Source organism: Muntiacus reevesi, chromosome 18, assembly GCF_963930625.1.
Source record: "Muntiacus reevesi chromosome 18, mMunRee1.1, whole genome shotgun sequence".
In the NCBI taxonomy this organism is placed as follows: Eukaryota; Metazoa; Chordata; class Mammalia; order Artiodactyla; family Cervidae; genus Muntiacus; species Muntiacus reevesi.
In genome coordinates, this window is record NC_089266.1 from 9,099,781 (window position 1) to 9,119,228 (window position 19,448).

General features: G+C 59.0%; 2 protein-coding genes across 5 annotated transcripts; one reads left to right on the forward strand and one right to left on the reverse strand.

Moving 5' to 3' along the window:
* Nucleotides 1–867: 867 nt before the first annotated feature.
* On the forward strand, nucleotides 868–6,532 carry TMEM235 (transmembrane protein 235). Of its 3 annotated transcripts, XM_065910853.1 has the most exons (4): nucleotides 868–1,045; nucleotides 2,392–2,472; nucleotides 3,006–3,143; nucleotides 6,290–6,532. In XM_065910853.1, exons 1-4 carry the CDS (start codon nucleotides 868–870, stop codon nucleotides 6,529–6,531), a joined length of 639 nt encoding a protein of 212 aa, XP_065766925.1. In that variant the 3' UTR covers nucleotide 6,532. The 3 variants fall into 3 exon arrangements, with proteins under 3 accessions (XP_065766925.1, XP_065766927.1, XP_065766928.1); XM_065910855.1 differs by lacking the exon at nucleotides 2,392–2,472; XM_065910856.1 differs by lacking the exons at nucleotides 2,392–2,472; nucleotides 3,006–3,143.
* A 3,594-nt stretch (nucleotides 6,533–10,126) lies between these two features.
* LOC136150029 (uncharacterized) lies at nucleotides 10,127–16,365 on the reverse strand. Of its 2 annotated transcripts, XM_065910765.1 has the most exons (8): nucleotides 16,074–16,365; nucleotides 14,425–14,508; nucleotides 14,092–14,241; nucleotides 13,627–13,715; nucleotides 12,991–13,176; nucleotides 12,178–12,315; nucleotides 11,769–11,961; nucleotides 10,127–11,045 (listed from the first exon to the last, which is right to left on the reverse strand). In XM_065910765.1, exons 1-8 carry the CDS (start codon nucleotides 16,273–16,275, stop codon nucleotides 10,744–10,746), a joined length of 1,344 nt encoding a protein of 447 aa, XP_065766837.1. In that variant the 5' UTR covers nucleotides 16,276–16,365; the 3' UTR covers nucleotides 10,127–10,743. The 2 variants fall into 2 exon arrangements, with proteins under 2 accessions (XP_065766837.1, XP_065766838.1); XM_065910766.1 differs by lacking the exon at nucleotides 14,092–14,241 and having other exon boundaries at nucleotides 10,129–11,045.
* Between the last annotated feature and the right edge of the window lie 3,083 nt (nucleotides 16,366–19,448).

Genomic DNA, 19,448 nt, shown 5'->3' on the forward strand with positions numbered 1-19,448 from the left:
GTGGGGGCCCCTTTGTGGCTGCTCTGCCTCCTGGCCCACCAGCACCTGCCACCTGTCCTTGGAGAAGCTTTGCTATGTTTGTGAGTGAGTGACGGACAGGCAGAGGCTAGCCTTGCTTCACAGGGCATTAGTAATTGGAACTAATAGGAAGCCAGGCTCCCTTCTGTAGCCCCTCACAAACCCACCCACCTTATCAGGACCCTCTGGTCGTTGATCCTGGAGACTGATTCAGACCCACACCGCTGGGCCAACCAGCAGCCAAGTGCTCCAGTGTCGGGAGTGGAGGTTGGCAGCGGGTCTCAGGAGGTGGCGGAACCGCCTCCCACCATTCAGGCTTCCCCCAGCTGAGCCTCCTCCCGAGCTTTTCTGGCCCCACCCTCCCTCCTCAGCTTGGATTTTTGGGAGCTGAAGAACCGGAGGTTTAGAGAAATTAAGGCGTTTGCCCAGGGACACACAGCCAGGGACGCTGGGATTTGAATACAGCGCTGCGCCGCCCGGCTTCCTCCTGCTTTCCCCTCGGAGGTAGCTTGGCGATCACTGACAGGTGGGAGTTCCTTGTGCACCCGAGGGGCACCGCACCCGGAAGAGCCCACCTGCCGCTCCTGCTCCCCATTCCCGGGCCCCATCCCCGGCCCTGCTCCCCAAACCCCCGCCCACCCCCACCCCACCGCGTACCCCTTCCCTAGACCTACTCCCTCAGTATCCCCGAACCCCTTCTCTTGAGACTCTCTCGGGTCTCTCCACTCCCTAGGTCCCGGCTTCCTGCGCTCCCCCCACACCCCAGCGCCCAGCTGCCCCTCACCTCCTGGCTCCCTCCGCTCTCCTGCATCCCGCTCCGCTCGGCTCTGGTCCTGGTACCCTGACCGCATGGCCCGGCTGGGCGCGCTGCTCCTGGCCGCTGCCCTGGGCGCGCTGCTCAGCTTCGCGCTGCTGGCCGCCGCCGTGGCCAGCGACTACTGGTACCTCCTGGAGGTGGCGGACGCCGGCAACCACAGCGGCCACGGGCAGCTCTCCTCCCACTCGGGGCTCTGGCGCATCTGCGAAGGTACCGGCTGCCCCTCCCCCACCGACCCTTCCCCTCAGACTCAGGGGCCGCACCCCCACCCCCAGCCGCGCTGAGAAAACCCCTCCCCCGCCTGTCTGCCCTCAGGGGCACCCCTTCCCCCCATCTCTCTCCGTGACAGTCTGGCTGGAGGAGGGCTCAACTCCCACCCTCCAAGGGTGGGAAGTGAAAACGAGGGGCCTAGGGTGGGCCCATAAGGACCCCAAGAACTTTCCAGAGCAGGATTCCTCCACAGGCCTGTGGCCTCGCCCTCTGGGGGCCGGTCTTGTCTTCCAGTCAATGGCACGGCACTTGGCAGGTAGCAGGACATCTCTGGGTGACCTGGGACCTTGTCCCTCAGCCTCATTGGTCAGATGGGGAGAAAAGGAGGCTTTGGAGGAACGGGCACGCGGGGCGCTCAGCTGCTGTGCTTGTCACTCATCTGCAGGGGCCCCGGGCTAAGGTGGGAGCTGGTGGGGGTGGGGAAGCCTGGGGCTGGGGAGCTGGGGCCCTGGCAAGACCCGGGTTCCTCATCCCAGTGACCCGGAGTCGTTTCCTCGTTTCTGTCCAGGGCTTGGCCTGGTCCCTGCTCCCTGTCAAACAGAGCCAGGGCTGTGGCGTAGGGCCCCTGTTCCCCACACCCCCTGGCCTGGCACAGGGCAGAAAACAGGAGCGCCACGTGGCTTCAGACCTGAGTGCAGAGAGGCAAGGGCTCTGTCCTGTTTAGGGAGGGGTGGGCTTCCACACGCTCCTCAGCTGGGGGCCTCACCAAGCTGGTACCAGCCTGGGGGCTTCCCCTGTGCAGGACATGCCCAGGGTGGCAGGGGTGTGTGGGAGCATGTGTAAATGTGTGTGTGAGAGAGAGAGAGAGAGACAGTGCCTTCCTCAGAGCTCCCGGGGAGGAAGGAGAGCCCAGTTTATTCAACACCGCCCGACACAGACAGCCTAAGGCTCTAAGCGTTCATGACTTGTGCATGTGTGTGTGCCCTAGTGTGCGAGAGCCAGAGAGCCCATATTGCATGCCCCTTTCTCATGCAGGCATAGCCTGGCCTCCACGTGTGAGCAGGCCCAAGGGGGGCCTGAGGGCATCCTCTCTGCAGTGTTTGAAATTTTTCAACAGGCCTCCACGTAGATGTTATTTGCACATCATATAAACAGAATGAAAGGTCTTGAGCCCTCCAAACCTATTTGAGCTCCAATTCTGAGTTCCAGGGGAGAAACTGACAGGGCCCTTGGCCCCGGTGGAGGGTGGTGAGAGCCGGCAGGCCACCCATCTCTGAGAAGCACGGGGGTGGGGTATACCCAGCAATGTCCAGCCCACCAGGCTGTGCGTTCTTTCTACTTTTTAGGGCACAACAGCTGCATTCCCCTGATCGACCCCTTTGCCAGTGAGAGCCTGGACGCCTCCACTTCGGTGCATCACCTCATCTGTGAGTGCTGGGGTGGGAGCACCCTCCTTCCTTGACCTCCAGGCAAGGCTCAGAATCCCTCCTCCTAGACCCACAGAACTGCTTCCAGCTAGACCCTGTGTTGCCCAGAGGACATTTCCATAGTTGCTTGAGAACTCCTGACTGGCCCCGGCCCCCAGGCTCTGCTGTTAGCTTATAACCACGGACACTCGACCCCAGCCTGTCTCGCCCTCCCTGTGCCCCTTCTGGATTCTCTTTTATGTTCCCAAGTGAGTCTACTCAGTGGGCATCTCCCACCTGGTGAGTTGAAGGGCACGTGTCTGCTGCCCCTGTGCCAGGACCAGGGGCGGCCCCTGGGAGGGTCGGGTGGTTACCACGGAGACATCACGGGGAATCAGATGGTCCAGCTCCTCCTCCGGCTGGGGTCAGGACAGTCCCATGTGTCCTATGAAGGAGGACATCCAGGCACACAGAGCTCTGACGTGCTTTGCTGACCCTCCCTCGGGGGCCCGGTCTGGGTCCCTGCCTGGTCCCTGAACCCCCTCTCCTGGCAGCATTGCACCGAGCCGTCTTGGTGGTCCTGCCCCTGAGCCTCGTCCTCATTGTGTGCGGCTGGATCTGTGGCCTCCTCAGCTCCCTGGCCCAGAGCATCTCTCTGCTGCTCTTCACCGGCTGCTACTTCTTGTTGGGGGGTGAGTCCGGGGGCTGTGGGCGCCACAGGTCCTGGGAGTGGGGTGCTGCCTGTCTCACTGACCCAACCCCTGGCTGCTCTGAGCCTAGGCCCACCCTGGGGATTGAGCTGCAGCAGGTGAGGTGTCCTGGGTGGCCCTGCTTTGGAGGGGCATGGACGCTGAATGTGGGGCTAGAGCCAGGGACGGGAGTCAGGAGCCTGAGTTGAACTGCCAGGGGCAGGAGGCACGAGGGTCTCCGCGGTGAGTCCAGAACCTGCCCTGCTGGACCTGCATGAGGGGGGTGGGACCATCCCTCATCCGTTCCCCTTTTCTTCCAAGACCGTCCCGGTGAGGGGCAACGTGGGTGGGGGTGTGGCATCACCCAGGCAGGGCTGAGCATTAGACAGGGTGACACGGGGCCTTGGATTCCTTGGCAGTGACCCCAACCGTGCCATGTCCGGACTTTGACTAGTAACAGTGCGTACACTGACATTCATCTAGCCTGCAGGCACTGGGCCAAGCCCTCCCTCAGGGATGCAGCGACGGACGCAGGCCCTGGGTCACAACTTCCTGCTGAGATGTTGGAGGATTCCCCGAGCTCAGCAGGAAGCTGGTCCTGGAATCCCCATCACTGCCTTTCGGGGCCGTCTGTCCCAGCCAGCCACCTGGTGTCCCCAGCTGCCCAAGGCTGGCCGTCATTGACCGTGGGCTGGAGGCTCCTCAGGTCAGTCCTCAGTGGCCCCTCCCATCCAGGGCCGAGGCCGAGGCCTGAGCCACATCTGGCATCCTGGGCTGGCTCCCCTGCCAGGGCTGCGGCAGGGGGACCAGGCCACAATGTCTGGGGCTCCCTCCTGGGCAGGCCTGCTTCCTCCCAGGGGTTGCTGGACCCTTTGGGAGGCCTTGGTCAGGAGGGAGTTGGTGCCAACTGCCAGGGGGCCCAGCAGCCTAGGTGTGTGGTTCAGAGAATGAGAACAGGAGGAATCAAAACATCAGCCCTAGCCTGACCCCAGAGACTGTGTGTGTCCAAAATCCAATTAAGAGGAGCTTGGGATGCCACTGAGAGGAGTAATTGGGTGGGATTGTAACCAGGAAACCTGACGGTGACAGGAAACCTTGGCATTGTGCTTGGAACCAAGGCACCAGGCCAGTGGGCGGAGGGAGAGCCTGGAGGCAGCGCTAGGGTCATTCCCCCTTCTTCAGGGAGGGCAGGCAGTGGGCTGGGTTACAGGAACACCCCATCTGATCCCCTGTGCCAGGCCCGGACTAGCCGCACCTCTGCTTTCTTTGCATGGCAGGCTCCTGGTAGAAACAGATCCCCTGACGTCACTGTCAGGAGCCTGCCCAGGGGGCTGCAGTGGGGCCAGGGACCCAGCTCTGGGGGCTCGGAGTCAGGACTGTCACACCAAGGGGACCTTCGCGAGGCCAGATCTCCCCAATCCCCCCCATTGTCACTGCAGAAGAGGGAGGGACACGGAGGGTTCTAGGTCGCCGCTGGCTGGGCCCTGAGCTAGGGGCCTGGGGGCATATGGAGCCTGGGGTGATGAGTTCCACGTGGCCATCACCCAGCTCGAGGCTCCAGAGCCAGCCAGGGAGAGGCCTGAGTCATCTCAGGAGGTCTGAGGTTCAGAAGCGGTCTGGCAGGAGCCAGACCTGGGTGCCTCAGTCCCCAGGAAGAGTCAGGTGTTCCAGGTCGGGGTCCAGCTTGGGAGCTTACGCTGGCAGAGTGGTGGGTCCTGCCCAGAGCCAGGCTGGACGGAAGTAGCTGGCAGCTTGAAGAGATGTGCTCAGCTGGTAGGGCAGCCTGGTTGGGGGTGGTGCGGGTGGGACAGGGGGGACTTGGCTGGGAGCTCTGACCACTGTGGGCTGAGACAGACACCTCTGTTTCTGGGGCCTCAGCTGCAGAGTTCCCCGAAGAAGCCTGAGAGATGTGTTCGGCACCCCCTCCCCCACTGGGCACTGACCGCAGTCCCAGAGCCCTGCAGCTGATTTGGCTTCACAGCTTCCCAAAATTAAATCCATAACTTCTGTGGTGGCTCCACCCAGCCCTAGGCTGGTGGAGGCCAGTCTGTCCTTCCCATCTTTGGTCAAGTGAGGAGTCCCAGAGGACCTGAGTAAGAGGCAGGCAGTGTGGGGGTGCCCAGGGTCTGCCCCTTCTCTGGGTTCCAGTGAGATGCAGACCTAGCCCTGAAGGTCTGCCTCGTGCCTTAAGTGGGCAGTGTCCGGAGGGAGCGCCATGCACCCAGGAAGTGCCTTAGGGGGTCTCAGGACCCCACCTACATTCCCTGCAGCTGGCACCAAGGGCAGGCCCTGACATCAGCCTGCAGCAGTGGGACAGAGGGTGGCTCTCTGAGCTGGTCCCCCTGAGCCTAGGTGGACAGGCAGATGTCCCGGTGCCCAGCTCTTTGCTTGCCCCCGACCCTCCAGGGTCACCGCGCACTAGGTTCAAAGCCAGTCTTCTTCCTGCAGAGATGCAGGGCTGGAGGGAGGAGGGTGTCCTCATCTGGGGACGGACTGGGGTCATGGGATCCGAAGGGAGGGCCTGAAACTCAGACCTGGGGAGGGGACAGGGCCTCTGGAAGAAGGACAGTGAGCTGGGGTCAGCAGGGGAGGCTGTGGGCCAGTGAAGTGGGGAGGTGGAACTGTGAGGAAGAGGGAGCTGGAGGTACAGGTCAAGGGCCTGGCTCAGGATGTCTGGCCAGAGCTCTAGCGCTCCTCCCACCCTTCCCGGCTGCCAGTAGAGGTCGCTGGCTGCGTGTGTGTGTGTGTGTGTGTGTGTGTGTGTGTGTGTGTGTGTGTGTGTGGTAGAGGTCGCTGGCTCTGTGTGTATGTGTGTGTGTGTGTGTGTGTATAACTCCAGGTAGAGGTCGCTGGCTGTGTGTGTGTAAGTGTGTGTGTGTGTGTGTGTGTGAGTGTGTGTGTGTATAACTCTAGGGGCGATGGGAGGGGGCTGTGTATGCAGGGGCATTTATGTGAGTTGGGGGTGTAGGTAGTGCTGTTTGCAAGGGGTTTTTGTAGGGTGAGGCCCTGAGGTTTGAGGACTGAGTTGGAGCCTCCATCCTCCCAAAGGCCAGTGGGCAGAGGCCGTGTCTACAGGACCCAGGGTCCCAGGGGGGGCAGGCGCCCTCACAGCAGAGGCACTGAGCAGCCACTCTGCACCTCCTCCCCAGGCGCTCTGACCCTGGCGGGGGTCGTCATCTACATCAGCTACTCACAGCTGGCCTTCGCAGAGACGGCCCGCCAGTACAGCCCCCAGCACGTGCAGGACGTCCGCATCAGCTTCGGCTGGTCCCTGGCCCTGGCCTGGGGCTCCTGCACCGCGGAGTCACTCAGCGGCGCCCTCCTGCTCGCAGCGGCCCGAGCCCTCAGCCTGGGCAGGCAGCCGGGCGCCCCGCACTCTGTGGTCATCTGAGTCCCAGGCAGGCAGGTGGGTGGAGGGGGCCTCATTTCCCTTTGCACCTCCTGGGGTTTGGGGCTGCCGAGCCCGGCCCTGAGAGGCCACGGGAAGGAGGCTGGGAGCCCTGTTCTGACTGCCGGGCTGGAGACCTCACTGGGAGCAGGGGGCGGGTAGAGCTGAGCATCCAGGCTCCTGTTGCTTGATGTTTGGGGGACTCCCCTGCCCATTGTGCCTTCAAGGACTAACTGGTTTAGCCTCTTCTTAGAGGTGAGAAAGGTGAGACCCAGAAAGTGGGAGCAAAGGGACCAGGGACGATGGCTGTGGTGGTCGAGGGGGCAGGGCGCTGCAGGCTCCTGGCTGCCCAGCGGGTCCCCTTGCCTCTCGAGGCTGTGGCCTGCGCCCGCCCCTCCCCACCCATCCTGGTGGGCCACAGCTGCCCCCAGTCCTAGGGACCTGTGTCAGGAGGAAGAGCTGCCCCAGTCCCCGGAGGGGCAGTCCAGAGAGAAGCAGATATCCGTCAAACACTCCGTGCCAGGCCCTCACCAGCCTTCCGTGCAGTGTCTGTCCTCCCCCCGTCCCTCCCCAGGGCAGCTGTTGGTGGGGAGGAGACTGAGGACCAGGGGGCCTCTTGGATTTCCGGGTGCAGGGGGAGCAGAGGGGGGTTGGGCACACCTCTGCCCCCCTTGTTTTCAGGTCTCTGTCCTTGTCCTGGGGCCGGCGCTCCGGGACCCCACCCTCGTCTGTAGTTGTGTGGGCCCCTGGGCAAGCGGGTGTGGAAGCCCTGGGGGTGGGCGAGCCATGCCAGGGTGGAGAGTGAGGGGCTTCTCTACCAGGAGGGGCGGCTGCCCGGAGCAGCAGAGGCCAGAGCCTGGAATTTTGGCCGCAGGCTTGTGGAATGGAGGCAGAAGGGCCAGACAGACGGGAAGGCGGCGGCCCGCCCGTGCCTGGTCACTGTGGTCTGTGAAGGCTGAGGCTCCCTCCACTCTGGGCTGGACCTGAAGACCCGCTCGGCGTTCATCTCAGGCTCAGGGCCCTCGAGTCTGAGGGGTGTTCGGGGGTCCATGGTGGCCCTCCCCCCTTGGTCTTTCCCCTCCCCCAGTCTCCCTTTATGGCTGGAGGCAGGGTGGTTACAAGAAGCTCGGGGCCATCGGGGGCTGATATCATTTGGGGAGTCCCACTGAGGGATAAAGAGTAGGGGGCGGGGGGGTGGGAAAGGGGATGTTAAATGCGGGCTTCCCTTCCTACCTCCTGTGTTTTAGCATTTAACATTGTGCCAATGTGTCCATAAATAAATCAGCTTGTTCTGTGTGCAGTTAAACATTTATTCACTTAAAAACTCTCAGAATAGATAATACATACCCATGGCTTACAAACAGTGCAGGGGAAACCCTGTCACCAGGTCTGTGTGTGTGTCTGTCTGTCCATCCAGAGACATCCTGTGTGTGGTCTGTGTGTCCGTCCATCCAGAGTTGTCTTTGGCAGACATGATGAGCTATTTCTTACTTTCAGCTGGCACAGGCAGGGAGGACCCCCGGGGCCTCACGTTGGTTCCAGGGGCTGGCTTTGTGGGTAGGTCCTCTCAGCTTGGGAGGCTCTCACCTGACCTCTTCCACAGCAGCTGGGGGTCAGCAGTGTGAGGGTTTAACCCTGGGCCTCTCTGCAGACAGGCTTGGCCTCTGGGCACAGACAGTGAACCAGACACACGGGTGAACCTCGGATCCCAGAACTCCCGAGGGTGGGTGGGGGCACTTGCCCCTTCCCTCTCTAGAACAGACCTGGCCATGATTCAGAGAGGCCAGCCCAGGTGAGCCTCAGTCTCGGCTTGGCCAAAGTCCACAGTGGGCGGTTCACACTGGCCCTGGTCCTACTGCAGTCTCCACTGCGGCTTCCTGAGACGCTCCCGGAACTCCTCTCCCTAATTCCTGGACCACAGAAACCCGGATAATAAAAGGATTATCGCTGAGGGGGAGTAATTTGTTACTAAGCAATGGATGGCAACCCACTCCAGTATTCTTGCCTGGAGAATCCCATGGACAGAGGAGCCCGGCAGGCTGCAGTTCATGGGGTGGTAAGAGTCGGACAGGACTTAGCGACTAACCCCACCTCAGTTCAGGTGATTACTAGTACAGTACGTATTTACAGGGCGGGGCAGGGCGGGGCAAGGCAGGAGACACTGCGGAGGTTTAGAGTTGCTGGTTTTCTTTGGATTCTCTGTTATTGTCACCTTCTCACACAGGAGAGTGATTCTGGGGCCTTGGGGAGTCCCGGATGCTGCATTTCCCAGAGTATAGACAGATCTAGATTCTTCTAAGGAGGGAGGCAGGGACTTCCCTGATGATCCAGTGATTAAGACTCCAAGCTGCTACTGCAGGGGGCACGGGGAACTAAGATCCCACATGCCGAGCAGTATGGCCAAAAATAAATAAATAAAAATAAGGGAGGGAGGCAAAGAAGGGTAGTCCTCAGCTACAGGCTTCCGTGGCCCACCACGGATGCCTCTTCTCCTGTGGCTCAGACTCACCTCCGTGCCTCCAGTCCAGGTCCTCTCCTAAGCACCATGCCTACGCTTCTGCTTCTGGCAGCTTCTAACTACTCCAGGCTAAAACGACGTTCTTAAACTGAAGTATCCTCTACCCTCACAAAGCTATTCCTCCTCCTACGATTCCTATTAAGGGTTTTCTAAAGCACTGATGTATATGCAGATGATACCACCCTTATGGCAGAAAGTGAAGAGGAACTAAAAAGACTCTTGATGAAAGTGAAAGAGGGGAGTGAAAAAGTTGGCTTAAAGCTCAACATTCAGAAAACTAAGATCATGGCATCTGGTCCCATCACTTCATGGGAAATAGATGGGGAAACAGTGGAAACAGTGCCAGACTTAATTTGAGGGGGCTCCAAGATCACTGCAGATGGTGATTGCAGCCATGAAATTAAAAGACGCTTACTCCTTGGAAGGAAAGTTATGACCAACCTAGATAGCATATTAAAAAGCAGAGACATTATTTTGCCAACAAAGGTCCATCTAGTGAAGGCTATGGTTTTTCCAGTGGTCATGTATGGATGTGAGAGTTGAACTGTGAGGAAAGCTGAGCGCCGAAAAATTGATGTTTTTGAACTATGGTGTTGGAGAAGACTCTTGAGAGTCCCTTGGAAAAAAAAACAAACAGAGAGTCCCTTGGACTGCAAGGAGATCCAACCAGTCCATCCTAAAGGAGATCAGTCCTGGGTGTTCATTGGAAGGACTGAGGCTGAAGCTGAAACTCCAATACTTTGGTCACCTCATGAGAAGAGTTGACTCATTGGAAAAGACCCTGATGCTGGGAGGGATTGGGGGCAGGAGGAGAAGGGGGCGACAGAAGATGAGATGGCTGGATGGCATCACCGACTTAATGGACATGAGTTTGAGTAAACTCCAGGAGTTGGTGATGGACAGGGAAGCCTGGCATGCTGCAATTCATGGGGTCGCAGAGTCAGACACGACTGAGGAACTGAACTGAACTGAACTGAAAGCACTGATGTGATGGCCTATCTCCCCTATTTAAAAAAAATCCACATGCAGATTCATATAAATGTATACATACATACATATATATCCAGAATGAAATATGCAAAAAAAAAATAGTAATAGTGATTATTCTTAGGTGGTTTTCAAAAGTATATTTTGTCCAGGTGTTCTGGTTAACCTCACCAGAAGCGTGGTATAGATATATTCTTTTTATTTTATATTGGCATGTAGCCGATTAACAATGTGATAGTTTCAGGTGGACAGCAGAGGGACTCAGAGAAGGGTGGTCTTAACCACCTAGTCTAAATCACCCCAGGAGTCTCTAGAAAGGAGATCCAGTCCCAAATTATGTGCAGTAATGACATTAATTTGTAAGCAAAAAGAAACATATTGTTTAAAAAGTCAGACGATTGCAAGGTGAAGCCCCAGCCCCCAAACAGGCCACCCGACACCGGTGTCTCTTTCTGTGTCCTCTCGTTCTTTCTCCTGCTGGTCCCCGAAATGCTCTCATGCCCCCCGGGCTGTGGCGGGTGTCCCACCTGTCCCAGTAGGCTTAGGCCCCCATCCCAGACACAGCAGCACATGGGGTCTGCTGAATGAACGGGTGGAAGGCATCACCCCGCGTGTGACGGAAGTGAAGAGGTCCCAGGAGACCAGCAGATGACGGAGGTGTCGTTTTACTGCCTCTCCTTCCGCCTGCTCGCTGGAGACACCTGCCCTCGTCAGCTCCGTCCATCCTGGCCAAGGTGGAGGGTCCTCAGCACGAACGCCCACTTTCCCAGCGCCAGCTCTGTGTCCTGCGCGGAGACGTCCCGGTGCCACACGGCGCGCACCGACCGCTCCGTCCAGGGGAAGACCAGCACGCGCACCGCGCGGCCGCTCTGGGCCGCCTCGTCTGCGCTCACGGCCTGCAGGCGCCGGCACAGCTCCTCGGGCGGCAGCCCGTCCACTCCCACCATCACCATGTTGGTCTCCACGGCGGTGGGATCCACAGAGCAGACGGGGGACGCCAGTTCCTGGAGCCCTGGGCCCAAGAGCTGCGGTGAGTTGAGCCCAACCCCAGGACTCTACGACTACCCCCACGACCCCAGCCTTGTCACCCAGGAAAGGCAGAGGGCAGCCCAGCCATGGTGGGAAGAGAGGAGGGAGCCTTAGTCCTGACCTGGGCAGACTTGGCCCTGCAACTTTTTAGCTGTGACCTTGGACACATTAGTGGTGGCTCAGATGGTAAAGAATCTGCCTGCAGTGTGGGAGACTCGGGTTCGATCTCTGAGCTGGGAAGATCCCCTGCAGAAGGGAATGGCAACCCACTCCAGTATTCTTGCCTGGAGAATCACATGGACAGAGGAGCCTGGTGGGCTATATTCCTGGTGGGCTTGCAAAGAGATAAAACTGAGTGACTAACACTTTCTTTAGACAAATCAATTAACCTCTCGGTTTCCTCATCTGTAAAGTGGAGACATTGTGGGTTTGCTGTGAGGACTCAACCTCGGTTAAAGGCTACATTCTGCCGGATCCTGCCGAGAATTACTGAACCCCACTGGGTGCCTGCTAGTCCAGGCCCTGCATGGGGTGTGGTCTGGTAAAGCCCTCCAGTTCCCTGGATCCCACTCCTCCTGGTTAGGCGGCTGACCTTCACCGACTTGAGTTGGAGGGATGCACACCTGCTGGGGACTTGGACCCTGCTACGGGGGACCCACAAGGCACCACCCTGGGGCCAAAGGGAAGTGGTGGGGTGTCCAGGCACCTTTGGCAAATCTCTGGGCGTTCTGATGGTCCCTCTGCAGCATCTCCTTGGCGTCAGCCAGTCCCACCAGGGCAGCTGCGGCCAGCACTCCCGCCTGGCGCATCCCTCCACCTAGGGCTTTCCGGAGGCGCCAGGCTTCTTCAATGAAGTCCTTGGGTCCCCCAACCAGGGCCCCCACTGGTGCACCAAGGCCCTGAAGGAAGAGAGGAGACCTGCTCACCTGCCCATGGTGTGCATCTCTGTTCTCGGGGCTCTGGAGGGGGCAAGAGGGATGTGGAGGGGCAGACACTGTGGCCTCGTTAGGGGAGGGGGTTAGAGGACCCAGGGTGAGTAGCTGTCTGCCCAGGAGCCCCAGGACACAGCTCAGCCTCCTGCGGTAGACACCTCCACCCTCCTGTAGCTTCCCTACCTTGGAAAAACAGAGAGACACAGAGTCACAGTGCTCCACGATGCGGGCCGGGGGTACGCCCAGAGCCACCGCGGCATTCATCAACCGCGCCCCGTCCAGGTGGACACGGACCCCATGGCTTCGGGCCAGCAAGTGCACCTGTGGGCAAGATGCAGGTGGGGTCAGAGGGGCTGCGCTGGGGGGAGGATGGGTCTCCAAAAGGTCACTAGAGTGTCACTGGGCTTGTCTCCTGGAGGAAGCACAAGGGGTCTGTGTGGTTGGTGACCAGCTTGGCCATCTGGAACCCGAGCAGTCACTCTGGGTCTGGGCCCGGGCTGTCCTCTGTGAAAGGGGCTCAATGATAAGGGCTTTATCTCCTGTTTATGGTGGGCTCACTGTAGGCCAGGCCATGAACACCTTGTCCTGTCTAAGCAGTGCCACAGCCCCATTGGAGGGGAGGCTCAGCCCTGTTTCCCAGGTGAGGAATAGGTCTGCAGGGCAAGCTGGCCCTCAGGTTCTTACGGGGAGCGTGGCAGCGTTCAGCCCTCGCACTCTGGCTGTAAGACCTGGCCAAGCTGGTGCTGCCTGGGGACTCGCCCCAAAGGGCGGGTCTCTGCTCTTTGGAGGAAGGTTGGGGCCCTGGGGACTCTACACTGGGCCATCATTCTCTTTGCAGCTGCACCTAGAATCACACCCACGTCTCCCAGAGCAGTTCTGGCCACTGATGGGCACCCAGACATGTATCAGAGGAGACTAAACCCCAGCAGGGGACCCAGGGGACAGGAAGCCAGTAGCTGGCTAGTGGTGGGGGCAGAGTGGTGGGGCTGGGCCTACCTGGCGTAGGTATTCCAAGGGGAGGACCCGGCCCCCTGAGCTGCTGTGGGTGTTCTCCAGGCAAATGAGCTCACAGACCGGGTGGTAGGGGCTCCCAAGGCTCCGTGTGACCAGCCTCTCCAGCTCAGTCAGGTCCAGGGTGCCGTAGGGCAGGTCTGGGAGGGGGTGGGAGTGCACCCCTGCGATCTGCAGGTGTGGGGTGGGGGGGGCAGAGGATAAGGTCCAGGGGTCCAACAGTACCTCCTATACCCCTGTCTTGTCTGCTCCTCCCCAGCTCTGGGCCGTGGAGGCTTCCGCCTGAGCTATGGACCTGGGCACAGACGTCCCAGCGAAGGCGGGGGAGGATGGAAGACACCATGTTTGCTGTTCCTCCGGCCTGAGTGGCCGGTGCGCTAGTGCCCACTAGGGGGCAGCAGGGTGCCGAGTGCAGCCAGCATCCAGGCTGCCGGACTGAGCCCAGCCTGCCCCTGTGTGGTCAACCTGGGAATGGCTCTCCTTCCTGCCTCCCCCAGAGAGGCCCCCGTCCCAGCCAGTTCTCCCTCTGCAGGTCCCAGCCCCGTGCCAGGGACACAGGTTCCCACCACAACTGTTGAGCATCCTGTGCTGGCCCCAGGGTGAGAGGTGCTGGGTGCTTACCTGAGCCACCCCGCCCTGCTCATAGACATGGAGGTGGCATTCCTGCCCCAGGAGGAGCTGGGAGCCCCGGCGCCGGCAGTGGCACATCACTAAGGTAGATGGGGTGGGGGCAGTGTTGGGGTCAAGTGCTGGCAGACTGCATCTGCCAGCTGCAGCCTGTGGTCTCCGTGGCTGCACATGCGGGTCCAGGGGGCCCTCAGTCAACCCTCTGCACCCCACCTCCTCCTGGGCCATGTCCTCCCCCCGTCTGTCCCCATCCAGCTCAGCCAGGCTTGACCCTCAGGGCCACCGCTAGCTCCCAAGTGCCTTATGCCAATTAGGAGAGAGCGCCCCTTTAAGACACCTTCCTGCCATGTGCTAGAAAGCATCCTACCAAGTCCACAAGTCTAGGCCTGTGGATCATTGGGCCCTGCACACTCTGTACCCGCCCCACCCCCCATTCTCTGCAGCCCCCTTGCAGAGTACCTCCTGCAAGGGGAGGCCAGCCACAATGCTCCCCTTTGAGGGCCCAGCAGCCCAGGGCACAGCATCGGTCAGGCGCCAGCAGGAAACAGAGGGCACCCACTGGGAAACCGGACTGCTTGATAAAGAGGCAATTTACAAAGGTGTGGCAGCCTGCAGGAAAGTCACGATTTGAGGTTGGGGGCAAGACCCCCAGGCAGGAAGGGGTGGGAGAAGGGTGTGGCTACGGGTTCCAGATGGCTCAGAGCCCCACTGATGTTGTCACAGCCCCCACCACAAAAGGGAGAAGTGGGGAAGGAGGGCCTGGAGGGCAAGTGGAGGTCGCCCCACGCTCACCAGAGATGAGGTTGGCCATGGTGTTTGTGGGCACGAACAGGGTCTGCTCCACCCCAAGCAGCTCCGCAGCCGTGGCCTGCAGCTCTGAAGCAGGAAGGGATGGGGTGGGGCCCCATTAACAATGGCACTTTTCAAAGTCCTCTCCTAACTCACTCCTTGAGCCCCTTGTCCGGATAAGGACATCTTGCCCAAGGCTGTGGTGAGTGGCCGGTCGGAGCCAGCCCCAGTCTTCCAGCTGCAGTCTGCGGTCTTGGTGGCTGCACATCTGGGTTCAGGGGCCCCTCAGTCAACCCTCTGATCGCCCCCCCCCCACCCCCCGCCTACTCCTGGGCCATGTTCTCCACCCCCCCTCCCATTGAAACTCTGTGGTTTGAACCCTCCTGTCCCACCCAGACCTCACACCTGTCTGACTTCCTTTCCCATCAGTCCTTTGCAGGTGGGGCCCTGTGGTTTCTCTGCTGACTTCCTCTCCCAGAACACGAGGACTGGAGCCCTCAGAAGGAGACTCTAGGGGGCTGGAAAGGGGCGGGGCTTCCGGCTCCTGCTTTGAAGCTCCCCTTCCTTTGCCATGATATTCAAGACTGATGGGATCGGGCCTCTGCCTCCCCTCCAGAACAAGGGTGCGGTCCTACACCCCAGCTCCAGCCACATTGCCCATCCATATCCTGAACACCTTTCTCACCACCATGTTTCTGCCCTGGTGAGCCAGCACTCTCTTCCCTGCCCGGGACTCGGGGTGGAGCATTTCATTCATCTTTGAAGAGGTTCCTCCACAAAGTCCCCCTTTCCTGTGAGTCCCATGTCTCTTTTCACCCACCCTTGGCCCCCAAGGTACTCTCTGTGGATGCTTTAACCCCAGCACCTCCCTCATCCAGTGGGGATGACCGTCTATGCATCAGGCTACCTGCTGAGCAATGGGTCAGCATCTTTGAAGTTCCAGGCCAACAGTGGGTGTCTGCTGGATGCTTGATCAGCCCCATCATGACCTGACCCCACATCCAGGCCCTCAGGGCTAAATTCACGACCCCACGACTTGCCCCTGGCACAGCTGATGGTTTGTACACACCCCAACAATAGTAAAGGTTCACTATGGCAACAACCCTCAAACCAGGGTGGGTGGCAGCAACTTTCAACCATCTTAAAAACACCTTCGAGGTTTCTAGAACTCACTCCTCTGGAGGAGCAGCCTGTGGAGAAACCCTTTTCTAGATGGGTTTTCTGTTGTCTTCATGTGGGAAGGTGGTGGGTGCAGGACAATAGCCAAGGGTTCCAGAGTGTGAGAAGACCTGAATTCGAGTCCTGCTTTTGAGCACCTGGCTTAGCTTCTCAAAGCCCTCCTCTGCAAGATGAGATAACACCCGTTCTCATCGTGTCGTGGGGCCGCACTTCAGTGAGCACACAAATCACCCGGCGATCCTGTTAACTTGCAGATTCTGGCTCCGAAGGTCCGGTGTGGGACCCGACACTCTGCATTTCTAACAGGTTCTCGAGTGATGTGTCAGACTGAGCTGCAAGGGAACCGAGCGCAATGAACGGCCTGCAGCTGAGCCGCCACCCCGAACCCCGGGCCTCCGCTCCCACCAGCACCACGGACAGCGCCCTGGGGTCGCCGCGAGGACCCCCGGCTCCGGCCTGCACGCCGGGCTCACCGCGGACGGTGGGGTCCTCGCCGTAGTCGTCGTCCCCCACGACGGCCTCGGCCATGGCGCGCCTCATGGCCGGCCCGGGCTTGGTCACCGTGTCGCTGCGCAGGTCCACCACGTACGTCGGAACCTCCGCCAGGCTCCCAGACCTCCGCGCCCAGAAGACCCGCTGCCGCGGGGTCGCGGCCCGGGCCAGTCTGCGGAGCATGGCGGGGATACTGCCTGGCCCCCCAGCCCCGATCTTCCTCGGCTGGATCGGAGCGGCAGGATTTCCAGACTTCGGCCGCGAATGACCTGGGCTGGCCGGAGTTCCCCCTGCGGCATGCTGGGAGTTGTAGTTCAGCTTTCGTCGCGGCGGACACTGAGCACACTCCCGAGGCATCCTGGGAGTCGTAGTTCTGCTTTCGCCGCGTTCGGCTCCGAGCGAACTTGGGCTGAGGGAGAGAGAGGAAGCGTTGCGCTTACCCATGAAGAAACGAATACCAGGCAAGTTTTTATAGAGCAGACGCTCATGTGCCTTTTACCGTGTGTCCAGGACTGTCCCAGACACCTTACAAGTGTTAAAGCAGTTAAGCCTCCCAAGAGTTCTCAGTTGACAAGTGTTATTTTCACCCCATTTTACAGATGGGGAAACTGAGACGCACAGAGCCAATGAACGTGCCTAAGGTCGCCTGGCCGGGAGCGTCCAGCTCTAACTGGACTGTGCTATGTTGCCCCGAAAAAAGTAGCTTCCCATCATCTACTTTTTTCTTTTTCTTTTTTTTTAATCTACTTTTTTCAATACAGATTTATTGATCAACTTTTTGGTGCCAGGCATTGTCTGGGTGCCAGGCAGAGGAATACAAAGATGACCCCGAAGTCTGAGCATCCGACTTCGGGGGCATAATGAAGATGGAATTACCGGGGTGACAAAGAGTCTCCTCCTCCGTACCCCCCTGCCCTTGGCTGGGGGGGCTGCCTCCACCCTGGGCCAGTGTCAGGGTGAGGGTGGGGAGTGGTGAAGGGCCCTGACTGACTCAAGTCCCCACTTAGCAGGTGGGCGGTTTTGGACAAGTCAATTAACCTCTCTGCGCCTCAGTCTCCTTAAATGCAAAATGGGCTGTTTTGAGGATTTGATGACTTAAGGGTTTTTTTGTGCTGAGTCTGGCGCCTGGCTGGTAGTAGATGCTACAGATGAGTGTTTTCTGTCTACAGTTGCTGTTTTATTGTGGTTACTGGTCACAGCCCAGGGCGCTGGGGTTGGTGCTGCTGCTGTGCGGTGCAGCCCGTCTCCGCCTGGACTGGGCCTTCTGCAAGGTTGACCATCCCTTGGCCAGGGAGGACAGGCCTCTCTCTGGGCGCCCAGCTCCACTAGCAGCTCCCTTCCCCAAGTGTGGGCCACAAATGTCTCTTCCTCACAGGAGGATACCGGTCCCTAAGGGCTGAACGTGACCAGAAGAGGCACCCACAGCTCTGATCAGGGCAGCCCTCAGCACAGAGGACTCTGACACTGACCTTCATCAGAGCTCTCATGTGTGTCTGCTCCAGGTCAGGTCTGGGGATAGAGGAGAGCAAAGCAGTTTGCCATTGGAGTTCAGTTCTTTGGGATGCAGACAGGATGCTGCCTGTTGGCTCTGGGAAAGGCTGCAACAGGCCTGGCTGAAGCATCAGGGCAGGCTTCCTGGAGGAAGCAGTGATTGGCTGAGCTTTGAAGGCAGAGTAAGGTGTTAGTCAGACAAAAGCGGAGAGAGAGTGTTCCAGGCAGAGGGAACAGCTTCAGCAAAGGCTTGTGGTCAGAGGCAGCTGGAACATTTGAGGTCTGCAAGAGAAGGGAGTGGGGGTGGAGATGGAATCCTTTCCCCTGTGCCTGCAGAGCTATCCTGAAAGGGCAGAAATCGCAAGTCCCTGTAGGATCTGGGGCCCCAAGGACACCCATCTAGAGGAAAGGCCCACTCTCCCCTCCCCAGCTCCCCCCTCAGTGCCCTGCGGCCCTGACCCACAATCTCCACCGAATTCCGGGCCCTGAGAAAACAAGCCCCTTATCTCAGTGCTTGGCTCCAGCCCTTCTGCTGGGAAGTGGGGGAGGGGCGGTGGGGAGTAGAGGCCTCTGTGGGAAGGAAGGGATGGACTGGGGCAGCGATGGTGGCTTTAGGGGGGGCAGGGAGAAGGGGGCAAACAGCTGGATCCCCAAGCACCTCCCAGCCGTGGCAGAGCCACAGAATGGCATCTTTTGCAGGCACTTAAACCTTCCCACTCACAACCTCCCTGCTAATCCTCACTGGAACCCCGGGGGAGAGGGACTAGGCAGGGGCCCCGGGGCTACCGGAAAATGCCACCAAGGTGAAACAGCTGGTCACCAAACTGGGCCTTTCTTCTTCCAGGGCAGGGCTGTTTCCTCAGCAAGCTGGGCTCTTCCTGGGGAAAGTTGGCCCCAACAGAAGTTGCTTCTACTGGGTAGCCGCTTATCACCGCCTATCTTGTTCCAGGGCACCTGGGCCACCCCCTCCTTGCCCAGTGGTGGTTTCTCCAGCGTGAAGGGAGCAGGAAGCTTGGGCTATCGTGGGAGAAGGCTGGGGGCCCTCCATGGCCTGCTTCTGAGGCCTCATCATGGGCGCTTGCTGTTGTTGAGTTGTTCAGTCATGTCCGACTCTTTGCAACCCCATGGACTGCAGCATGCCAGGCTTCCCCGTCCTTCACCATCTCCCAGAGTTTGCTCAAACTCGTGTCCATTGAGTCAGTGATGCCATCCAACCATCTCGTCCTCTGTCTCCCCCTTCTCCTCTTGCGCTCAATCTTTCCCAGCCTCAGGGTCTTTTCCAGTGAGTCGGGTCTTCGCATCAGGTGGCCAAAGTATTGGCGCTTCAGAGACCCTGTGACCAAGACTTGGTCTCAGGGAGTTGTGTAGGCACATGCATGTGTGTGAATGTGTCTGCGTATGTATGTGCATATGTGTATGTTTGTGTGTGTGTGCATGTTGGCATACCCACCCAGGTATGTGCACATGTGTGTATACTGTGGGTATATGTAACTATTAGTTTTTGTTATGCATGTGTATAAGCACGCCTCAAGAGATATTGCTGATTTGCTTTCAGACCACTGCAATTAAGTATCACAAAGCATGTCACATGAAGTTTTTGGTTTCCCAATGCATGTAAGTTATGCTTACACTATGCTATAGGCTTTTAAGTATGCAATACCATTATGTCTAAAAAAATGTACATACCTTAATAAAAAATATTTTATTGCTAAAATTGCTAGCCATCATCTGAACCTTCAATGAGTTGTAATTTTTTTTTTTTTTTTGGCTGCACATCATGCGGGATCTTAGTTTTCGATCAGGGACCGAACCTGTAGAAGTTCGGAGTCTTAATTAACCACTGGACTGCCAGGGAAGTCCCAGTG

Excerpts from the sequence above, each read along its gene's own strand:
- TMEM235 (XM_065910853.1), top strand. The coding sequence starts at position 868 with ATGGCCCGGCTGGGCGCGCTGCTCCTGGCCGCTGCCCTGGGCGCGCTG. Across the intron at positions 1,046-2,391 it reads GCTCTGGCGCATCTGCGAAG|GGCACAACAGCTGCATTCCC; the intron begins GTACCGGCTGCC and ends TCTACTTTTTAG. Across the intron at positions 3,144-6,289 it reads CTGCTACTTCTTGTTGGGGG|GCGCTCTGACCCTGGCGGGG; the intron begins GTGAGTCCGGGG and ends CCTCCTCCCCAG.
- LOC136150029 (XM_065910765.1), bottom strand. The coding sequence starts at position 16,275 with ATGCTCCGCAGACTGGCCCGGGCCGCGACCCCGCGGCAGCGGGTCTTC. Across the intron at positions 13,716-14,091 it reads CTGGCCTCCCCTTGCAGGAG|TGATGTGCCACTGCCGGCGC; the intron begins GTACTCTGCAAG and ends CATCTACCTTAG. Across the intron at positions 12,316-12,990 it reads CCTTGGAATACCTACGCCAG|GTGCACTTGCTGGCCCGAAG; the intron begins GTAGGCCCAGCC and ends TCTTGCCCACAG.